This window comes from Cyanistes caeruleus, chromosome 12 (genome assembly GCF_971803275.1).
Source record: "Cyanistes caeruleus chromosome 12, bCyaCae1.hap1.1, whole genome shotgun sequence".
NCBI lineage: Eukaryota > Metazoa > Chordata > Aves > Passeriformes > Paridae > Cyanistes > Cyanistes caeruleus.
This window is the reverse complement of record NC_141712.1, coordinates 13,909,971-13,928,258: the sequence shown is the minus strand read 5'-3', so window position 1 is coordinate 13,928,258 and position 18,288 is coordinate 13,909,971. Positions and strand designations below refer to the sequence as shown.

General features: G+C 41.1%; 1 protein-coding gene across 17 annotated transcripts in view; it reads right to left on the bottom strand.

Annotated features, from left to right (window-relative positions):
• Positions 1-464: 464 nt before the first annotated feature.
• The window catches only part of NUP93 (nucleoporin 93), a 78,045-nt gene continuing 60,221 nt past the window's right edge, over positions 465-18,288 (bottom strand). For 7 of the 17 annotated variants that reach the window (XM_086847577.1, XM_086847582.1, XM_086847578.1 and 4 more), the window contains 15 exons: positions 16,898-17,030; positions 15,774-15,931; positions 14,103-14,268; positions 13,170-13,263; positions 11,918-12,109; positions 11,564-11,690; positions 11,379-11,451; positions 11,008-11,052; positions 9,425-9,541; positions 8,675-8,793; positions 6,650-6,767; positions 6,192-6,275; positions 5,354-5,482; positions 4,796-4,831; positions 465-701 (listed from right to left, as the gene is read on the bottom strand). In XM_086847577.1, coding sequence (XP_086703703.1) covers positions 591-701; positions 4,796-4,831; positions 5,354-5,482; positions 6,192-6,275; positions 6,650-6,767; positions 8,675-8,793; positions 9,425-9,541; positions 11,008-11,052; positions 11,379-11,451; positions 11,564-11,690; positions 11,918-12,109; positions 13,170-13,263; positions 14,103-14,268; positions 15,774-15,931; positions 16,898-17,030 — 1,702 coding nt within the window. In that variant the 3' untranslated portion in view covers positions 465-590. Of the gene's footprint in view, positions 702-4,795; positions 4,832-5,353; positions 5,483-6,191; positions 6,276-6,649; positions 6,768-7,977; positions 8,579-8,663; positions 8,794-9,424; positions 9,542-11,007; positions 11,053-11,378; positions 11,452-11,563; positions 11,691-11,917; positions 12,110-13,169; positions 13,264-14,102; positions 14,269-15,773; positions 15,932-16,897; positions 17,031-18,288 lie in introns of those variants that run through there. The other 10 variants (XM_086847580.1, XM_086847581.1, XM_086847585.1 and 7 more) reach the window with 3 other exon arrangements.

Genomic DNA, 18,288 nt, shown 5'->3' with positions numbered 1-18,288 from the left:
CAAAATATACCTGTTTCCAATCCAGCTGCTCCTGCAGAAGCTTCAGCAGCGCTCCAGGGCTGTGAGCACCTGGCTCAGCATGGAGGGGTCTGTGCAGCACACAGAGCTCAGTGGCACCGCAGCAGCACATGCGCCACACGAGACAACAGGATGGACTGATGGCAGTGTGTCACAGGGGTGGGTGGGGCATCAGACACATTTTCAACACTTAACATGCATTCAAAACCCCCTAAAGTTTCTCAGCTTTAAGTTCATTAATCAATAAATCAAGGTTTTCTTCTCCATTTCCTCTTCTGCCATAAAATTCCATACTCGTGTCCCTACTGCAGAGCTATGACCTCTTTTTCTGCATAGCCTATTAACTAATTAAGAATAAATTTCTAAATGTAAACCAATTGAAAATAAAATTAATAAAAACATAAAAACACAAGAATCAGTGAAAATGAAAATGTCAAAAACAAATATCAAAACCAAAGAAATTTATTTCTGTCAACAAAAATACAGAATACAAAATGACACTGGTCCCATGGGCCCTCTGAACGTACTAAAGACAGGCACAGGCTGCTGCAACCCCAGCCCAAGCTGCTCTGCTAATTCATAAGGATCTCCATTTGCACCAGTCTTGCGTTTGTGTCTCCCGATGTTCTGTATGGGATCATCCCAGCAAACATTATCAGTGCACGAGCTTGAGACTGAAGTTGCTAAAATAGAGAAAAACAAAGCACAGTTACTTTAGTATCAAAAAAACCACAGTGATACAATACTCTTCAAAGGAGCACATGTAATCTTTATTTCTCAGAGCTGCTCTCTGGAAAAGGAGTCTCTGCATTTTGAAGAAAATCCAATTACTCCCTTTTCCAACCATTATAAAAGCATGTCAGGTTACCCTTTTGCTTAAAAAATAATCCCATTTATTTGAAAATACCCAAGAAAAAAACCTTTTCAGCCCTATGGGGCATTGCTGTACTGCAGCAATCTTGTAATTTCTGCTTGAAGTGGGCTTTCCCAGGGAAAAAGGATTCCTTCCCACCTTGAAAAACATAAAGCTGATCCTGTTGAAATGCAGCATTAATGTTCTCAAAGCAGAAGCACTAGAAACGAATCAGAGATGCCACACACATTTGGAGCTCTCCAGTATAACCTGCAACATACCAATCTCCTCAAAGGCTCTTCCTGCCAATAACACAATGAAAGCAGAGGCATCAAGCCCACTCAGACCTTCGCTCAAAGCAACCAAACCCCTTCCCTGCATACCAGAAGACTACAGAACAGCTGAAGGAATTCAGGAATAATTTGTCTCATTTGTTGAAACTGTTATTAAAGGAAAAGGAAAGTCTTTACAGTAACTGGTAGGAGTCAAGAGAATGCAGAAAACCCAGATCTTCGTAGAAAACTGCTCAGACTACTTTGATTGCTAACAGGTATTTCCTCTTAAATATTAAGCATCTCAAAATTACTGTACTAGAAGACCCCACTGTTCAAATCCTGCTTTCACCTACTGATTGCAGGGAAACCCAAAGGTTTTTAGGTTACTGTTGGCACATGGACGGTAAATCTGATAGCAGGAACTTACAAACTGAGAAGTGACCAAAGCCCATTCCATGGTTGGGAACTATTATGAACACCATCCCTGATGCCTCTTTGGCCAATTCCGTCCCCTTTTCAGGATGATGTTAAACCAGCCTGTTATTCAACAGCCACAGAGAATCTTTGGTGGCTGATAATGGAAAAGCTGGGAGAGTTTTCCCTAGACTGACCTAATTGCTAACATCTTCCGGGACAGTTTCCCTCCCAAGCTCTCAGTTACCACCAGTGGTCTGGCAGCTTGACAAAGTGGCCTGGAAACCCCTCATTCTGTTCCAGTCACAGTCTCCCAGCCTTCTCCCAAATGTATGACACAGTAATGTCTGAGCTGCTGCTTTTCAGTGGAGGTCAAAACAGGTGGTAGATGAAAAAAAAAAAAGCATGTCAAGGTGTCTGACTTTGGAGTTTAAGTATTAAGAGGCAAAAGCTCCCACCATGACTAAGAAGGGCTGAGGAGCGATGTGAGTTACTGTTCTCTTTACCTTTACAGTAGCAATGACACCAGAACTGGCCTATTTTTAAAAATCAGAACAATACTTTGGGAAGAACAAACTGAGGTTTGCAGAGGTTAAGAGCGGCCTGGAGGTCTAGATGTTCTATTGCTGTAATTACTTAATGAACATTAGAGTTACTTGCAATTTTAAATAAGACCATAGATAATAAAAAAAAATAATTCCATTGCAATAATGACCTAATTTTGCCAAGATAATGCCCTTGGTCTGCTCCAGAGAGTTCACCACCCCTGACTGGGGCGAGGAGCCTATGACATTGCTGTCATGCACTCACAGCATCTGGGCCAGGGTCACTCCAGCCATGGTTTCCAGCACTGCAGGCTGGGCTCCTTGTAATCTCTGCCTGAAATCTGACAAAATGGATCAGGCCAAGTGGGACAGGACTTTGTTCCCTCATTCCCAAAACTAATTATATACATAAAAGAAAAAAATACTCAAAACACAGCTTGAGTGATTTCATCCTGAAATAAATACAATGCAGAACTGCCAGCTCCTGACCCCAAACCTGTTCTTTTCTAAGTAAAGTCCAGTCACCTCTGAAGTGGGACAGATGTTTAGCAGAGGGTTATTGGGTTCAGGGGAGGCTCCAGCAGTACTCCTCTCCATCCTGCCCTGCTGCCATGTACATGCTGTTCCTGCTGAAGTCCCACCCATGGCAGCAGGATCCTGCTCAGGGTGGTTGGCAGGGCAGTGCTTGGCACCAGAGGGCAAATTCAAGGGCTCTGATTTCCTCTCTGGGGGACGCTGCTCCCTGCTATGTAGAATAAACCTCAGGGTTACAAACAGCAATTATCTTTTCTTCTGATGAACAGAGAGATCTGAATCTGCCTGTTCTGATGGATCTAAAGAAAAGCCAGGGATTTCAAAGACCTATTCAAGGAAAGGTAATTTTTCACTTGCATTCTCTACTGGGCAATGTGCCAAGGCTGTTAAAGCTTCTGAAAGGGCTTGATTTCCTCATAAATTTACTTCCCCAGAGAGTATGGAAAAGCTGCCCTTCTCCCAAGGGAATTCAGGAGACAAATTCTTGTCATGCACAGCCTGCTGAAGCTCACGTCTGCCATCTCTGTCCAGGCGAATGAGATTTCGTTGAAGAAACACCTCTCTCCTCACATCTGTAATGCTCTTCTTTCTTCACCCCATTAAAATTGCCTGAGTTGTCTCCCAACCAAAACAATCTAAATTTCCTGCTCCTGCAGTCTTGGAAGAAATTCTTCACGGTAAGAAAAAAGGGCAACACGTGGTAAAGCCATTCTTACCCTGCCTTCCATGTGTCCATGCCTGGTATTTTTTTTGCACATACAAATCTTTAGGCAGACAGGAGCTACAGGGCGGTGGGTGTTTTTTGCTTGTTAATCCTACTTTAGCAGATTTATGCTCCCTTGTGACAATCCAGTCACATAGCTGTTCTCTTGTCCCCTCCCTGGCAGCAGAGGCAGTGGACACTTGTCCCCTCTGATGGCAAGGAACAGCTTCTACTGAACACAGCAGCCAGAGATCTGTGACTCAGAAAGCCCATGCTCCCAGCATCACTGACACCCTGCTGCCATGAGATCCCATCACAAGGCCTGGAGCTTGATTAACAAAACCCAAAGCCTGAAATAAAGAAAACTTTCAAGGGTTTTTAGCAAGGTACATCATCAGTTCATCTCTACAACTGTGATAGCATGAGAATGCAGAGTATGTTTATGAAGTGGTGTTCACACTGAGCACATTGTGGATATGATAAAATATCATGGTGGCCTCCTTCCACACAAAGCTGCTAATCCCATTCCAATCCCAGCCCATGGTATTCATCCTTGGCTGACACCTGACAGCACTCCACCCCTATGGAGATGGTGAATCCTTCTACATTAGGCACAAGACTGAAATCACAATATCAAAACAAACAGCTCACTTGGAAAGCAAGGAGAGATAAGGCACTCTTTGCTCAGTGCCAACCTTGTGAAGACACACAGCAGGTAACAGCTTGTGTTAGCCCAGGACTTCACATGGGCAGAGTTTAAGGTAGGAGAAGCCCAAGCAGTGTGTACCCTTCTCCAGTGCTGCTGATCCAGAGTACAAGCACCACTGTGAGGCAGGATCCCATAGCTCTCACAGGCTGTGTCTCAAAGACAAAAGCTGTACCATTACCTGAGCCTTTTATTTTTCTATGTAATTTAAAAATGCTACTAAGACTTCTACCAATATTACAGTTTACAGATCAAAGCTACTTCTGCAGCTAACTACAGCCTGGAATAAAGCTGGCTAGGGCCCAAGCTGGTTTTTCACTCTCAAAAGGAGCTGATATTTATTTTATAATCTGTTAAGGCAGGATGAACGGTTTGGCCTTGGTTTCAAGTGCCTGCAGCAGCTTTAACTTGATAGGTACAAGGCCAAACCTGGCTGGAATTAAGCTGTGAAACCTTCTGCTCAACCCCAGACATTGGCAGGTGAGTGCTCACAGACCTGGCTGTGCCATTTAAATGCCGCCTATTCTGTAGCTTGCTGAAGGTGGAGGGTCCCATCAGTGGCTTGGGGAAATGCCTCTGCACCAGCTTGAGCAGTGAAGTCAAACCCACCATTGTCATGCATTTCAACAGCAGCCAGGCCAAGCACTGCTGCAAGCTGCTCACTCCCTGCAGGGGCAGCAGAACGATGCTGCCATTCACCAAGGGGATGTGCTCAAGCATCTTGGCAGTTCACCCAGGTCCACCCACCTGGAAAATGTTGGCCTGCATCACTACAGAAGCAAGCTGAGGGGAGAGAGAGTCAAGGAAGGTCTTTCCACCAGAAATGGGCACTTACTCAAATGAAAGGAGTGGCAAGGAGGTGCTTAAAAACCAACAGCTCAGTTGTCAAGGCAGCAACATCAACCATCTTAGAGACATTGCACTGTTCCCATTTGCTTTACTATCAGAGATTCTACTAAGAAGCAAACTGAACACTCGCTTTCTCTTGCTAGGAGGTGAATATAGATGTAATATCTGCATTAGCTCAATGTCATTTAAAGCAATATCACAGACTAAGAATGTCTTAGGCTGAAAGGGACCTTAAAGATCATCCAGTTCCAACCTTTCTTTACACAAAGCTGAAGGCATCAGAGACCAGCCTTGAGACTAAGTAACTGGACAAGCTCAGTAGACCAAGACTCTAAGTAACTGAGCAAGCCACAACCAAAAGCATTAGAGATTCACAGTTACTTGAAGCCCAATCTCTTGAAACCAGCAGAATAGGATATAGGAAAACTTGTCAGACAGTGAGGATTATGTTCTTACCGAATCTTTGTCTTCCATTACCCGCTGGGGTCTGGCAGGAGTGGTTGGGCTTGTGCCTTTCATCCTCTTATATTTGGTGAATAAAATATTCATGGTTGCAAGCAGGACCTCAGATAAATTGTGTTTGATCTGTACAAAGGGGGGAGGGGGGAAAGACACATTGCAGCAAAAGCAGGTTGACAGAACCATGAGCCTTACCATACAGATTCCTCTAACAGTCACAGGTGTAATGGTTACCCCTGCTATGACTGCACCACCCAGCAGAAACACTGCCCAGAGCTTTGAGACAGACATGCCCAGTGGCTGCACCTTCAGGTTTGATAGCAGTATGTCAGATAAAACCCAAAGCACCCAAATACACACAACAACTACCTAAAAAAGAAGTGTCACCCTCCAGTTAAAACAGCTCAAGAGCAGTAACAGCTTTCCACTATGCTTCATTTGCTAATACACAAATCCATTAATTCCTGTAAGTTAGAGGGAAGGAAATGCCCTACAAATGCTTAGTGACCATTAAGAGCACAGAAGAACTAAGTCACCAGCAAGTTAAAAGTTTTCAATATTCTGAATTCTTGAATCAAAGTCAGTAAATCAGGGAGGCTCAAATCTGCAGATACCTTCTTCAAAATGGAGACAGGATTTCTGGGTAGGGAATTCTAGTGCTCAAAAGAGCAGCATTAAGAAGAAAAAGTTGCAAGCAAAGAGTCTACCTGTATGAAATTAAAATAATCTCATCCTTTTTCTCCGCTAAAGAATGAGAATGATTAGATGACAACGTTTTAAGATCCTTTTAACAAACCAAAAGGCTTTAGGAGGCTAAACCCAAGACATTACTTACTTCATCACTGAAATTCCGGAAGGCAGAGACTCTCTCCTTGACGCAATCTTGGCTAAGAGGTACAAGCTTCAGGCGTTCAATAATCTTCAAAAAGAATAGCAGGAATCAGGACAGACAATCAGCATTCTATGTACCATATACTAATAAAGGGTATTTTGAAATGTTAATGAAATGCTTTTGTTTCCATTTGAGAGAAATGATTTAATTCTCATTTATTGGTTTGTCTCCTCACTTTGTTGAGCAACAGGAATATTTTGCTTAATGTCTCCAAAATAGCTCCAGGAAGATCATATCCTGTTTATCAAGCAACAGGGAAGAAACACCTTTTAAAATTACTATAACATTGCAGTCCCTTCTAACTCATTAAATGCAATTTTTAAAGTGATGTTATTTGAGACATTCTGGGCTTTCAAGGGCATTAGGAAGGCTACACTTCAAACAGAACTCTTGAAACTTACATCAAAGGCCCTGTCAACGTGACCAGCGTGATATTCATCAAAAAATGTGATTAAGTCTAGCAGAAGGTAGAACGTGGAATCAATGGATTTCTTTGCACTTATCCCCTGTGCTTTGTACCTGAAAGAAATGGTGTTACAATTTTATTGTGCAAAATGGCAACCGTTTATAACTGTGCCCTTGCAATTCTTGGAAGTGGAGACATCAAACTCAAGGACAGAGGGCATTTAACAAAGGACAGCTTTCATTTTCTTTAACCGGGAGGCAGAATTTTCACAGGTTGTGGCTTTATAAAAACACTGTTAATCACTTCTAGTTTTGCATCAAATCCAGCATTAGTTTCCTTTAAAATGTTTACATTTCCCACATTCATGGGCAAACAGTGCCAGGCAGCAGAGACCTGCAAGGCAAGCTCTGTACCAGCATGTTTAACACGCTGTTTTACAGCAGACAATCCTCCAGCACAACTGCCTGCTTCAGGCAAGAAGTTAAGACTTAAAAGATGGATTAAGAGCTCCTGCAAGCTCTCAGGAGCTACACTGGCTATGGGATGAACTGTAGGGCTGCCTGCTCTCGTTCCCAACTGCATAAGGGCACAAAGAAATTGTTTTCCCAAGAGCAGTGCTGCAGATAAGGAAACCATGTAGCCTCTTGGTCTTTCTGTTGGGTGTCTCCCCTGCTTCAAAAGCATCACAAGAACACAGAGGAGGAATGCTGCATCCCTACAGCACTGTCATCAGGACAGTACAGAAGGAAAAGCCCTGTCTTACATTTAACTGGCAAGAAGATGTGCTAGTCAGAACTGCTCTGGCTTTGCAATCACCCAGGTTTCCAGCTGTGAAGAGGCATTATTGCACAGTAGTATTTAGTGCTTTCAGACACATCAAAGCATGTGGCAAACCAAGAAAGCCCATTACAGCCTTTGCTGAAGCTTTAACTCAAGCCATAGATTTAATTCTCTTTAATGTCTGCCACCAAATCAGTCTCTCGCTAAGTCAATACGGCACCAATTTCCACTTGATCCCAGCCTGCCTAAATGAAGGAAAGGCTGACTAGAAGGAGCAACTGGCAAATGCCACTTGTCAAAAGAAGAAAGGCAAAGGCCTCTGATGGAAATCAATACATTTCTGTATTTGTCTTCCCAATTTCAAAGTGCCAGCAAGTGGGCTTGGTTTTTTTATTCTCTCTGCAGCTTAATGGTTGATAAAAACCAGTAAGGCATTTCTCATAGGAATCCACATTTTACTCTAGTAAAATACAGGAACTGTCCCGGGCAGTCACCGTGACAAGATGCACCAAAAAGTGACAATTTTAAAAAATCATGAACATATTTTGCAAATGCAGCTTTTCAGAATAGGTTATTCCTGACTTCTAGCTGCTAATGAATCTTGAGCACTGATGCCTCTCATCATGATACCCTAATTAGTATACAGACATGGCAGGAGACACTCCTTTCAGTTGCATCCCTTCTTTTCTGGACACCACACAGTACTTGGTGTGGAAATGAGGTCCACTGCTTGCATTAGCCATACACAGTTCATCTTAAATACTCCATTTTTGGCTTTCATTAAAGCCACAGTTTTCAGACAGCTACTGAACTATTGTTACAACTCAGAATTACTGGGTTTGTAGCTCTCTTTAATACTACTTCAAACAAGTGAATTGCATGCAACAACTCAGCAACTGTTACAATATTTTGCTTAAAAAATAATATAAAACATACAATTCATGATATTTATTGCTTCTTATCAGACTTTCTCTTTAGCTGGCAATCCTGATTCACCTACAGATAAAACTTCTTGCCAAATTTACCTGACCTGCCCCTGAAGATTTCTGATTTCAGTTCTGCAAGCCATCACAAGCAGGACAGGGTAAATTCTGACCTCTTCTTTGTCTTTCTAAATATACTGCTGTGGATGCCACAGTCCAACCTGCAGAAACAATGTCAGGAACTAACACCCACAGCACTGACACTCCCAGGTCATGTCGAGGTGAACCTCCCAGTCCTGCCCTTACCTGAGTCTTACCTCTCAGCAATGGAATGGGCCATGTTCTTCAACCGCTCCTTGTTTGACTGGGGAGTGCTGATCTGGGGAACAACTGGACTAAGGAGCTTGTTCATCAGTTCTAAAACTTTATCAGGGTTCTGTTGGCAATAAAGTTACACAAATAAAAGGAGCATGATGGAATGTGGTGTCTTAATGTCAGTGAAAAAGCAGAGAAGTCTCATGCAGTGGTGCCTTCTGCAAGCCCAGAGCCACTTCCCTCCCATTAAGAGTCAAGATCATATTAGCTACAAGCAACACAATGCTGCTGAGTCACAAGACAAAGCATTTCCCCCTAGTTTCTTCCTCTAAAACAGTGGTTATGGTTGCATCCACTTCTATTTCAAAAGGAAACAAGAGTACTCAGTATAAAGACCAACTATTTTAGATCTCAGTTCAATGTCTATGAAATTGGAAGAGTACACTTCAGGCAAATAACTGCACTAGACAGAATTAAATTATGTGTGGGGCACTCTCTTCAAAAGAGCACATTGATCAGGAGCCACAATGTCCTAAATCAGAATCCCTGGAGTGCAATCCATCTGGATTTGCTAACTGAAACATCTCTTCATGCAACCTATGGCTCTGCTCTTCCAGCAGCAGAAATAAGCTGCTTGAATAAGGGCAATTCAATCTCCGAGATGAAATTTAACCTCCTAGTCACAGGTAGAATGTTTGGAAGGGAAAAAGGTGAACCAAGTAAATTCTTAAGGCAGCACACAAAACACATACCTTTGCAAGGTCATAGAGTTTTGCAGCTTCTTCAAACAACCCTTTATTTTCTGCTGCAGAAGCCACTTTGTTAATAACGGATTTTGTGTCACTTGTAAACTTGTCTATCACTCCAGGCTAAAGGGGTGAGACAAAAATGAAAAAAGAGGAATCAGAAGGCTCAAATGCTTCAAAATATTCTGTCAAAGCAACAAATATTCTACATGTTGGCTTATGATTGGAATGGCCTGTACATTTCCATGGGAATGTGCAGAAGTGAGACATTAAAAATAGAATGAGCTCCTGCAAGAGGGACTCCCTCTTAAATGGAGTCAGCCCTGAGACATCCTTGGTTTCTAATTCATTCAAAATGACCCAGATAAAATAACTCAGAGTTTGAGCTGTTAATTGCTGATGACACAGAGAAAAAAACACAAAAGACTTCAGCATATAGCATTCCAGGGGCTGCAGGGAGATGCAGTTTGATTATACTGGCATGAAAGGTTGTGAGTGAAATCTCACAGAGATAAATGAAAGGGCAACAAGAATTTTAAAACAAATAATAAACGTGTAGAATAAAAGAGATGAAGGAATCAAGAATATCTGGAAATTACTGTAGTTGAGGATGAAAAAATAAGACTACATAATCTAAAAAGAATTTATTTTGAACTTAAAATTGTTGGTTTCACACCAAAAAAAGTGCAAAACAACAAAATATTTTTAAAGATAATTAAGTTATTTTGCTCTCTTGTATGCAATCTCACTGCTTTTGACATGACAAAATAAAGACATCTAAAAGAAATTCCTGCCAGAAATAACTTCCCCCCTCCTATTTTTGACAGCAGTGTGAGCCCTAATCTAAAAATTAAGACGCAAATGATTCTGCAGTCTGCTTTACACAGAAATCTTCCAGATTTGTCACAGCAAACAGAAAAACTTCATTGATGATTAAAATTTTCATCATTTGCATGCACTCTCCTGTTTCCAGGTAAAACTTTAAGGCTTCCTCTAGTTTCTGACTGTGTAATTTTACATTTTACTATTAGCAAACTGCTTTTACACACTGGAAGTAAGATCTGTCATGTCTAAAAATGGCTGAACTTTGATCCAATACTCTCACCTATATGAAGGTCAGATCAGCTGTGGCTGTGCTTCTGGTCTGTTAGCCCTTGCTGCTTTAATCACAAGGATTTTTCAAAGACTGCAATACATTTCTTCTGTGAGGTGAATGAGGATATCATAAATCATTTTCACATGTTCACCTCGGTTAACAGAACACTCTCACAACACCCACTTAAACTAAACTCCGCTTCCTGCTGGGAAGATGAAATTCTGAGCTCACTAAAGTTACCTGGTGCCATTTGCTCCTTCAGTTACACCAGCTGTCTAGAGGAACATAGTCTGTCCTGCTGTTCCTGACCTGCCTTTGGTTAGGGCAGGTCACAGACTATTCTGTAAAATGATCTTGTAGTGGAAGAACTTGAATGTATTCAAACACAGTAACAATTTAGCTAGTGAAAAACAGAAGCAAAATAACCTCATGACTACTTTGGAAATCATACATAGGTTGTACTTTTAATGTAAAATACAAATGGTGAACTCACCTTCCTACTACCATCTTTTTCCAGCTTTCCAAGAATCATATCAAACTACATCCACATAGATGTAAAGTAGGAAAAAAGAAAACAAAAATAAAGAGATGAATTGCACATATTTCATAACATATTTATTAAGTACAAAGACAAAATCATGGAATGAAAAACAGTGACTAGTGTCAAAAGTATTTTTAACTAAATAACAGGCAAAAAGACATGATTAAATGTCTTAAACATATGGCCATTGCAAGACCTTTTGTCATCTGGGTCTGCATCAGGCAGAAAGAGTAAGCAACTCTACAACCATCCTGCTAATAAAGGTTTTAATGAAGAAATGAATTTCAGTTTAACTGAGGAAGGCAAAACATGGCCAAACGCACCTCTCTGCTTTCAATCACTATTTCACTAACGCAACGCAAGAACATATTCTCTCCTTGGCTGTCCTTCTCGTTCCTATAAAAGAAAGAGAGGGAGGAAGGTACTCCTGTTTCTGACAGCTTTGCAGGTAAGAATAATGAAGCAGTAATAACTAGGAGAACATCTAAAGACATATATTAGCTCCTACCTGAGAAAGTAAAAGTACTGCAGAGCTTCCCTTGGATCTGTTGATTCAAACTTACGCGTGTAAAGCATCAAAAGCCGCACAAAATTTAAACGTCTGATACCAGGAGGGTCACCAGCTTCATGGCTCACTGCAATGTCAGAAACAGCACTGTCAGAGAGTCTAATGCCAGGAAAACGCTGATCTTCGTCTCAAATTAGTCAGAACCATGATCCAGAGCTCTAATGCAACTTAAACAATTAACTTTTAAAAGATTGTTCTGATAAATCTTGGATCAATCACATAGACCTACAGTTTCTAGAGGGTACTCTGAAGGGTAAGGAAATATTCCTTTTCTGTAAAATAAATGGGACTTACATAGCTGTGCACTCTGCCCAGATGCTTTCAGGAGCAATTTTAACTCAAACAGGACCAAAGCAACATGAACAGCGTGACAGCGCAAGCGCTCTGTCCGGAAAAGAAAAGCAATTGCAGCTTCAAACTGTGCTGTCAAGAACAAGACTTGGAAGTAGAGGAAAGGTGGCTGGTTCACCGCAAAATGTGATTCACCTGAAAGAAACCACAACACATGTAGCATTTTTCACATCATTTTCATGATTTTGCAATCAGAGATGATTGACAATGGATGCTTCCTGTCACAATGCATCACTACTGTTTATTAGGTGCCAGCCAAAATAAATACAGCACACAAAACTGAATTCCTAACCACACATCAGTGGCTCACCTACAACTGTGCCATTGCAGATTTATAATGAAGGACTACAGCATGAAGTCATATTCAAAAAGTGAAACAGAATAAACAGTTACTCAGAAAAGTTCCTTTTTCTTTTCATACAAACAAACCATCAACTCTGATCAACTCTGATAGATTCTCTAAAGACCACAAACTTTTTGTCTCTATCTATACTTATGCCAAATGGTACAAATAATGTTAAAAACCTCGATTTTCCTACTCAGTGACACCAACAGTAGCTCATTATATTTATTTTCCATACATTTTTATCTGAGTGTGAGTGATACTACAAACTAGAAGGCTGTGGAGAATCAAATTTGGTATGTTTTGGACATTTCCAAGTGACTTAATTTTGACTGGCTGGAAGATGATTATAGGAAAATGTATTCTGTGGATGTGTTTAAAACCTTCTGAAGTGGAAGGAACTGTGACTTGGGTCCCCAGAAATTTGCTTGACATAATAATGTAAGGGAAAAGATGAACACCAGATGCACACAGAGGAAAAGCTTGGAAATACATGCCCACTTTAGGTAGTGACTGCTTTTCTGTTCTGTATTCCCAAAGCCAGAAGTTCTGCTAAAGGACTTTTGCATATTTATGGTGAGAGAAAGCAACCAGTGAGAAACAGCAGGAGTGTTCACAATGAGTAGTCACTCTCTGGATTGCTGGGAAAACATGGGACTCATTCATCATGTCTTACTGAAGTTTGCCATGACTCCTGGGAAGCAGGCTGCCCGTGGACACCCTGAAGATGCCTGTCACTAGTGGAGAGCTGCAGGGTTTTTGTGCAGTCTGGGGTTTGTGTAATAACAACTGGAAAGTGTCCTCAGCAGAAAAGCAGAGCCCCAAGTAAGACAACACTCCCTGGTTTCTCACCATAATCTTCCAGCAGCTGCTTCTGGAACTGTGATAACGTTAGCCGGTCCTGTGGGGAGCTCGTGCCACCATCATCAAAACACACTTGGTTCAGCTAAAAAACACATCCAAAAAAGAGAAGCACAGGTATTTCCCCTTGCACAAGCAATGCACTTAGAAGATAATTCGTTCTATCACAGCCTCTCCTAGGCTGACTAGAAACTGCATCTAGTCACAACATCAGCTCCATCCACTGCTGGGAAGCAAAGATCCCTAATGCAGCAACAACTGAAATCCATGCAGATATAACCCTGGGTTCTGTCTCCATCCATGCCAGCAAACTCTGATGCTGAGACTCTGAACGTTTTCAAGCAGCATTTTTTGCCACAAATACAATATTAACGGATACATCATTCTACCACCCTTTTTCTGATAAAGGGGAGAAACAGATTGTCCTGGGGTGCCTTTATGACACTTGGTTTTCTCCCAGATTTGCCCTAAACCAGGACACAGGTACCAGCCAGTATCTATCATGCCCTCACCAAAACTGCAAGGACTTCAGAGACATTGATAACATTGTCTTTGGTCAATTCACACTGACATTTCAGACATTCATCCAGGAAGGAGAATTCAAAGAATCCTCACTGTAGCAAGTTAATACTACTTGTAAAAACAGCTGACAAAGATCAGTGTCAAATGAAGAACATGACACTTCCGAAGACGACTGTACCCAAACTGACACCTGATAGTACAGAGGGTAAGAGAACAGCTCTGGGATTCCAGTTCCCAGCCCTGCATTATCTTCAAGGTCAGGTCACAATGTGCACTACATCGATGTGAAACACCAGATCTAGAAGTAGGAAGGGTAGCATAACAGTGGAGAAATGTGGTACCCCTTAGACCTGTTCTTGCATAAAGAAAAACCAAAAACCACAACCCCAACACCAGACTTACTTTTAGCCAAAGATAATCTTCTGTTTTATCAGCAACTTCACTCTGGTTGTCTGTAATGTCACAACGACCAATAATACAATAAACAGCCCTTTTGTAGGGGTCAGTGTTATTTCTCAGAGCTCGTCTGTAATGAAGACGCAGTTTATTTTCTGTGGCAGGAGACAGTCTAAGGAAAAGATTGAAGGAAAAGACATGAAACCCATTTTCCCTGTATGAGGAAACCTGGACAAAAATCAATGTAAATAGGTGCATATCCACAGCAAAGGCATAATGACAGTAAGCACTGGCCAATGTTTCTTGCACTTCCTGTTCATATCTGTAGGTAAAAATTTTGCACACGTGAATTTAAACACGTAATTGAAGTTATGGAGGATCATCTTCAAATGTTCACTGCAGGGAAAGAAACCACATATGACAGTCTCTTTAGGGGTACATTAATCCTGTGGCAGATGGACTATTTTTGTCTGATTCTGCTACTGCATCATTTCAGAAAAAGAGAGCTCACATCATCTTTGGAAGTCTTTGTGTTAGTAACTAACAAGTGAGCAGATCATTGTGCCATGAGGTCTTTTAGGATTGACAACTTCATCATTATTAAACACTGTCATAATGTTCTTTGTCATTCTTCTTTCTTGCAACCTCTTGTTGAGAATTTTACAGAATTTAATCAATATGGTGCTCTCCTAAGGCATTGTTCGTCAAATCCATAGGCAGAGCACTTTTCCATAGCTGTAATAAAAACAAAATAAATCTATTATGGTGTATTTCATTGAAGTGTTTGTAATGAAAACAGTGACAGTACCTTCAACAAGGTTTCTGCAACAACTAATGAGCTCTCCTAGATACTCTCTACAAAGCTGGTTGATTTATAGAAGAATACCATGGCATACCATACTTGGTAAATGGCACTTGGATTTTTGTCCTTTCAGTTTATTTTGTTAGCTTGGTTAGTTATTTTTTATTGGTTTGTTTGTTGGTTTTTTTGGTGTTGTTTTTTTTTTAAATTCACTGCAAGTGGAAAGATGGAAAAAGCAAACTACTGTGGAGTTCAGAGCACACCTTAGAGTGCACTAAGTCCCCTACTTTTCAACTACATCAGCAGCAGTTTGGCCAACAGCCCCTGTTCAGTGCTGGACAGCAAAAACTGGAAGAGGAGAATAAACACAAGAAAGATGTGAGAGTGATGCCTCTAAAGGCCTCTAACAAACACTGCTTGCTTTTCCTGTGTAGCATTCCTATGAAAACAGGTGTAGTCAAAAGTGTTCCCCAAAGGAAATTCAGCTAAAATAAACATCAGGGAAATAGAAAGATACAGAACTGATGACAGCAGATTAAATCTATTGATTTAATAGATCTAGCAGATCTATTGTATGCTGTAACTCACTGTTACACTGGGCTTATCCTTCTGTAAAAAAGCTACACTACCCTGTATTATTTTTGAAATGTAAATTTTTGAATGCTTTCAAACAATTCTTTCTCTGTTGAAACTTCTCAACTTCAAAGCCACAAATTAAAATATGCAAACTTCTACGTGTAATTTAGGTAGGTAATATAAACACCAGGCAGCCAGAAGAGACCTGAGTTTTTTGTACTTCTAGCAAGTCATTGATAATTTCACTACTCCACAGCAATTCCCACCCCTCACAAAGATCCTTCCTAGTTCCCAATTACCTTCTGTCTTTACTGTGCATGTACTCCTGGAACCAGGTTTTGAACTCTCCCAGCTGGTGCTGTGCCCGTTTCACCACGTGCATGGCTGCAGTCAGATCTCCGCAGCGCATGCAGTAGTAAATCAGTGCCCACACGGGATGGCCCTCCACCTCACCATCCTGAAAAGAAGGACATACTTAATTTTTTTCTTAAAAGCAACATATTTGAGTGATTTTTCTTTATTCTTTGCCTCATTCATTATTTCTGCCCTTATACCCACACTCATATTGGTAAAAAATTCTGTTTGTTACAGAAGCAAGAGGTCCTGAAGGTTAAGTTCTGGCAAAGCTCTGCATATCTCAGCAGTGAAAGGTGTGATTCTCTTCTGCTTGCCCAGATTTCAATTCTGAGGGAGGTTTTGAGAATCCCAGAATTAGCTTATGATATCCTCCCTACACAGGAGATTGATCTGGATTAGGCCACCAAGGTATTAAAAACATTTTCACTGAAACTGAAAGATATCAAACTAATCAGCAATCTCAGCAGGTAAGAAGGGACAGCTAGACTTAGCTCCCGTGTTACAACTTATTATTTCTTCATTTAACTTTTATATTTAATTTTTCAAACTGCTTGTCTGATAATTTTGTAGATGCTCAGCTATGCACTTTTTTACTACATGCAGGTAAGAAGGGTTTTATTCAGATTCCTAAATAAAAGGCCCAGGCTACAATTCAGATGAATTCATTACATATTTGGTGATGGTTTCACAGTTTGACAATAAATGTAAAAAAAGAGAAAAAGCAGAACAGGGAGATTAGGTTACTGCTTTTTTGAACCATCATTATGCATTTTAATTCTTGCTTGTTGATTTCTAAGATGACAACCAGAAGACACCATAATTTCTAGAATTAGAATTCAAACTACTGAGCACCCACCATGCTTTGGGATTAGGTCTGAACTCAAGAGTGATTTTGTCTGTCATCTCCCATTTTCCTAGTGACAAATTCTAGAGGAGGAGTTAGGAGCCTGCTGCCCTAAAAGCAGCTTTCAATAGAAAAGCCACTGGAGGCTGCACTGGTTCCCACTCTGTAGTGGGTGAACAGATTTGTATTGTTTAGCGTGGTGGCTGACAGTGCTGGCCATACCTGCAGGCCAGGGACAGATGCCGGGAGTTTGATGTTCAAGAAGCTGCGGACCAGTTGGTAGGTGCCTGGGACTCCACCTAGCTGAGCCTGGTGCAAGTTTCCAAAGACTGTCACAAAAGTGTAATTTTTGTAACTGAAAACAATACAAGCAAAACAAACATGAACAGACTGAGAGACACCTGCCAAAAAACATCCACTGCCTTTCCGATCTGAGAGAATTAACAATTTAAAGCAAATTAACGCGATGTTCAAACATTACCATTACAACAAAATGAAGCACAAATTTTGGTCAGTTTAGGAAGATCCTTGTATCTAGCAGTCTCAGAGAACACCATGTTTGAAGTCTGTGGTGGACTGCTCCAGGTTCAACTCTCAATTATGAAGTTCCTCTTATTTGATTCTTGTTGTACAAAGTTAAGCTCAAATATATAGCTGGAAAAAGCCTTCCCACTCTAACACTTTAACTCTTAATCCTATAATGAAGCAACAGTAAAATACCACAGATGTGTTTGTCTCTCTTCCCTGTCCTATGGAAAAATATCCACCTTAGGCCTATGGACTTAGCATAGGAAATGGAAGGAAATCCCAGAAAAAAAGGGAATTTAGAGAAATATAACTGGCACAGGCAACCTTAAGAAAACATTTTAAAATAACCCATCAAAACATTTAATCAAGGCAGATCAATTTAACAAATACTCATATTTAGAAGCAGGAGCATCATGAATTTGAGACTGAAGGAAAACCTAAGTAAGCAGCATCAATAAATGACACAAAGTTCTTTTTCTTTCTCTTCAGCACCTTGGACTTGCGCACCATCAGAAATCTGAAAGATTATATAAGCAGGTATCAGAGTATCTTGATAACTAGAATTATGGCTGAGGCAAGGGCACACATCTCTGGGCTTAAGATCACAGTTGCTCCAAAGGAACTAATGTATGAACAGCTGTGAGTGGCATTACATCCCTTCCATATGAGTGAGGGGCTGGTGATCCATGGAAACACTCGTATTAGCCAATTCCCACCAGGGAAGAAAAGCTACAAAGCAAGGCACAGGGTTTGGGCAAGGTTTTAATTTTAAAAAACCCACAAAAACCAAGCCTGAGAGGCCTAATCTCCACAGCTGGGAGCACTGGGGAAGTACTACATATAATAACTTCTAGCTTCAGTTAGCAGTTAATGGCACTGTGAAAATTTAGCACATTGGATAGGTGGCAAATCAGGTTAAGAGTCACTGGCTCATCGCACTCTGCTGAGACTGAGGAACTGGGAACAGAAGATCCTTCCGATGTGTCAGCTCCTCTGTGCACAGGCAGCAGCTGCCACCACCCCCCCGGTGACACTGAGTGCTGATGGGGTGTGACAACCAACTGTCAGGGCCAAGAAGAGGCTGT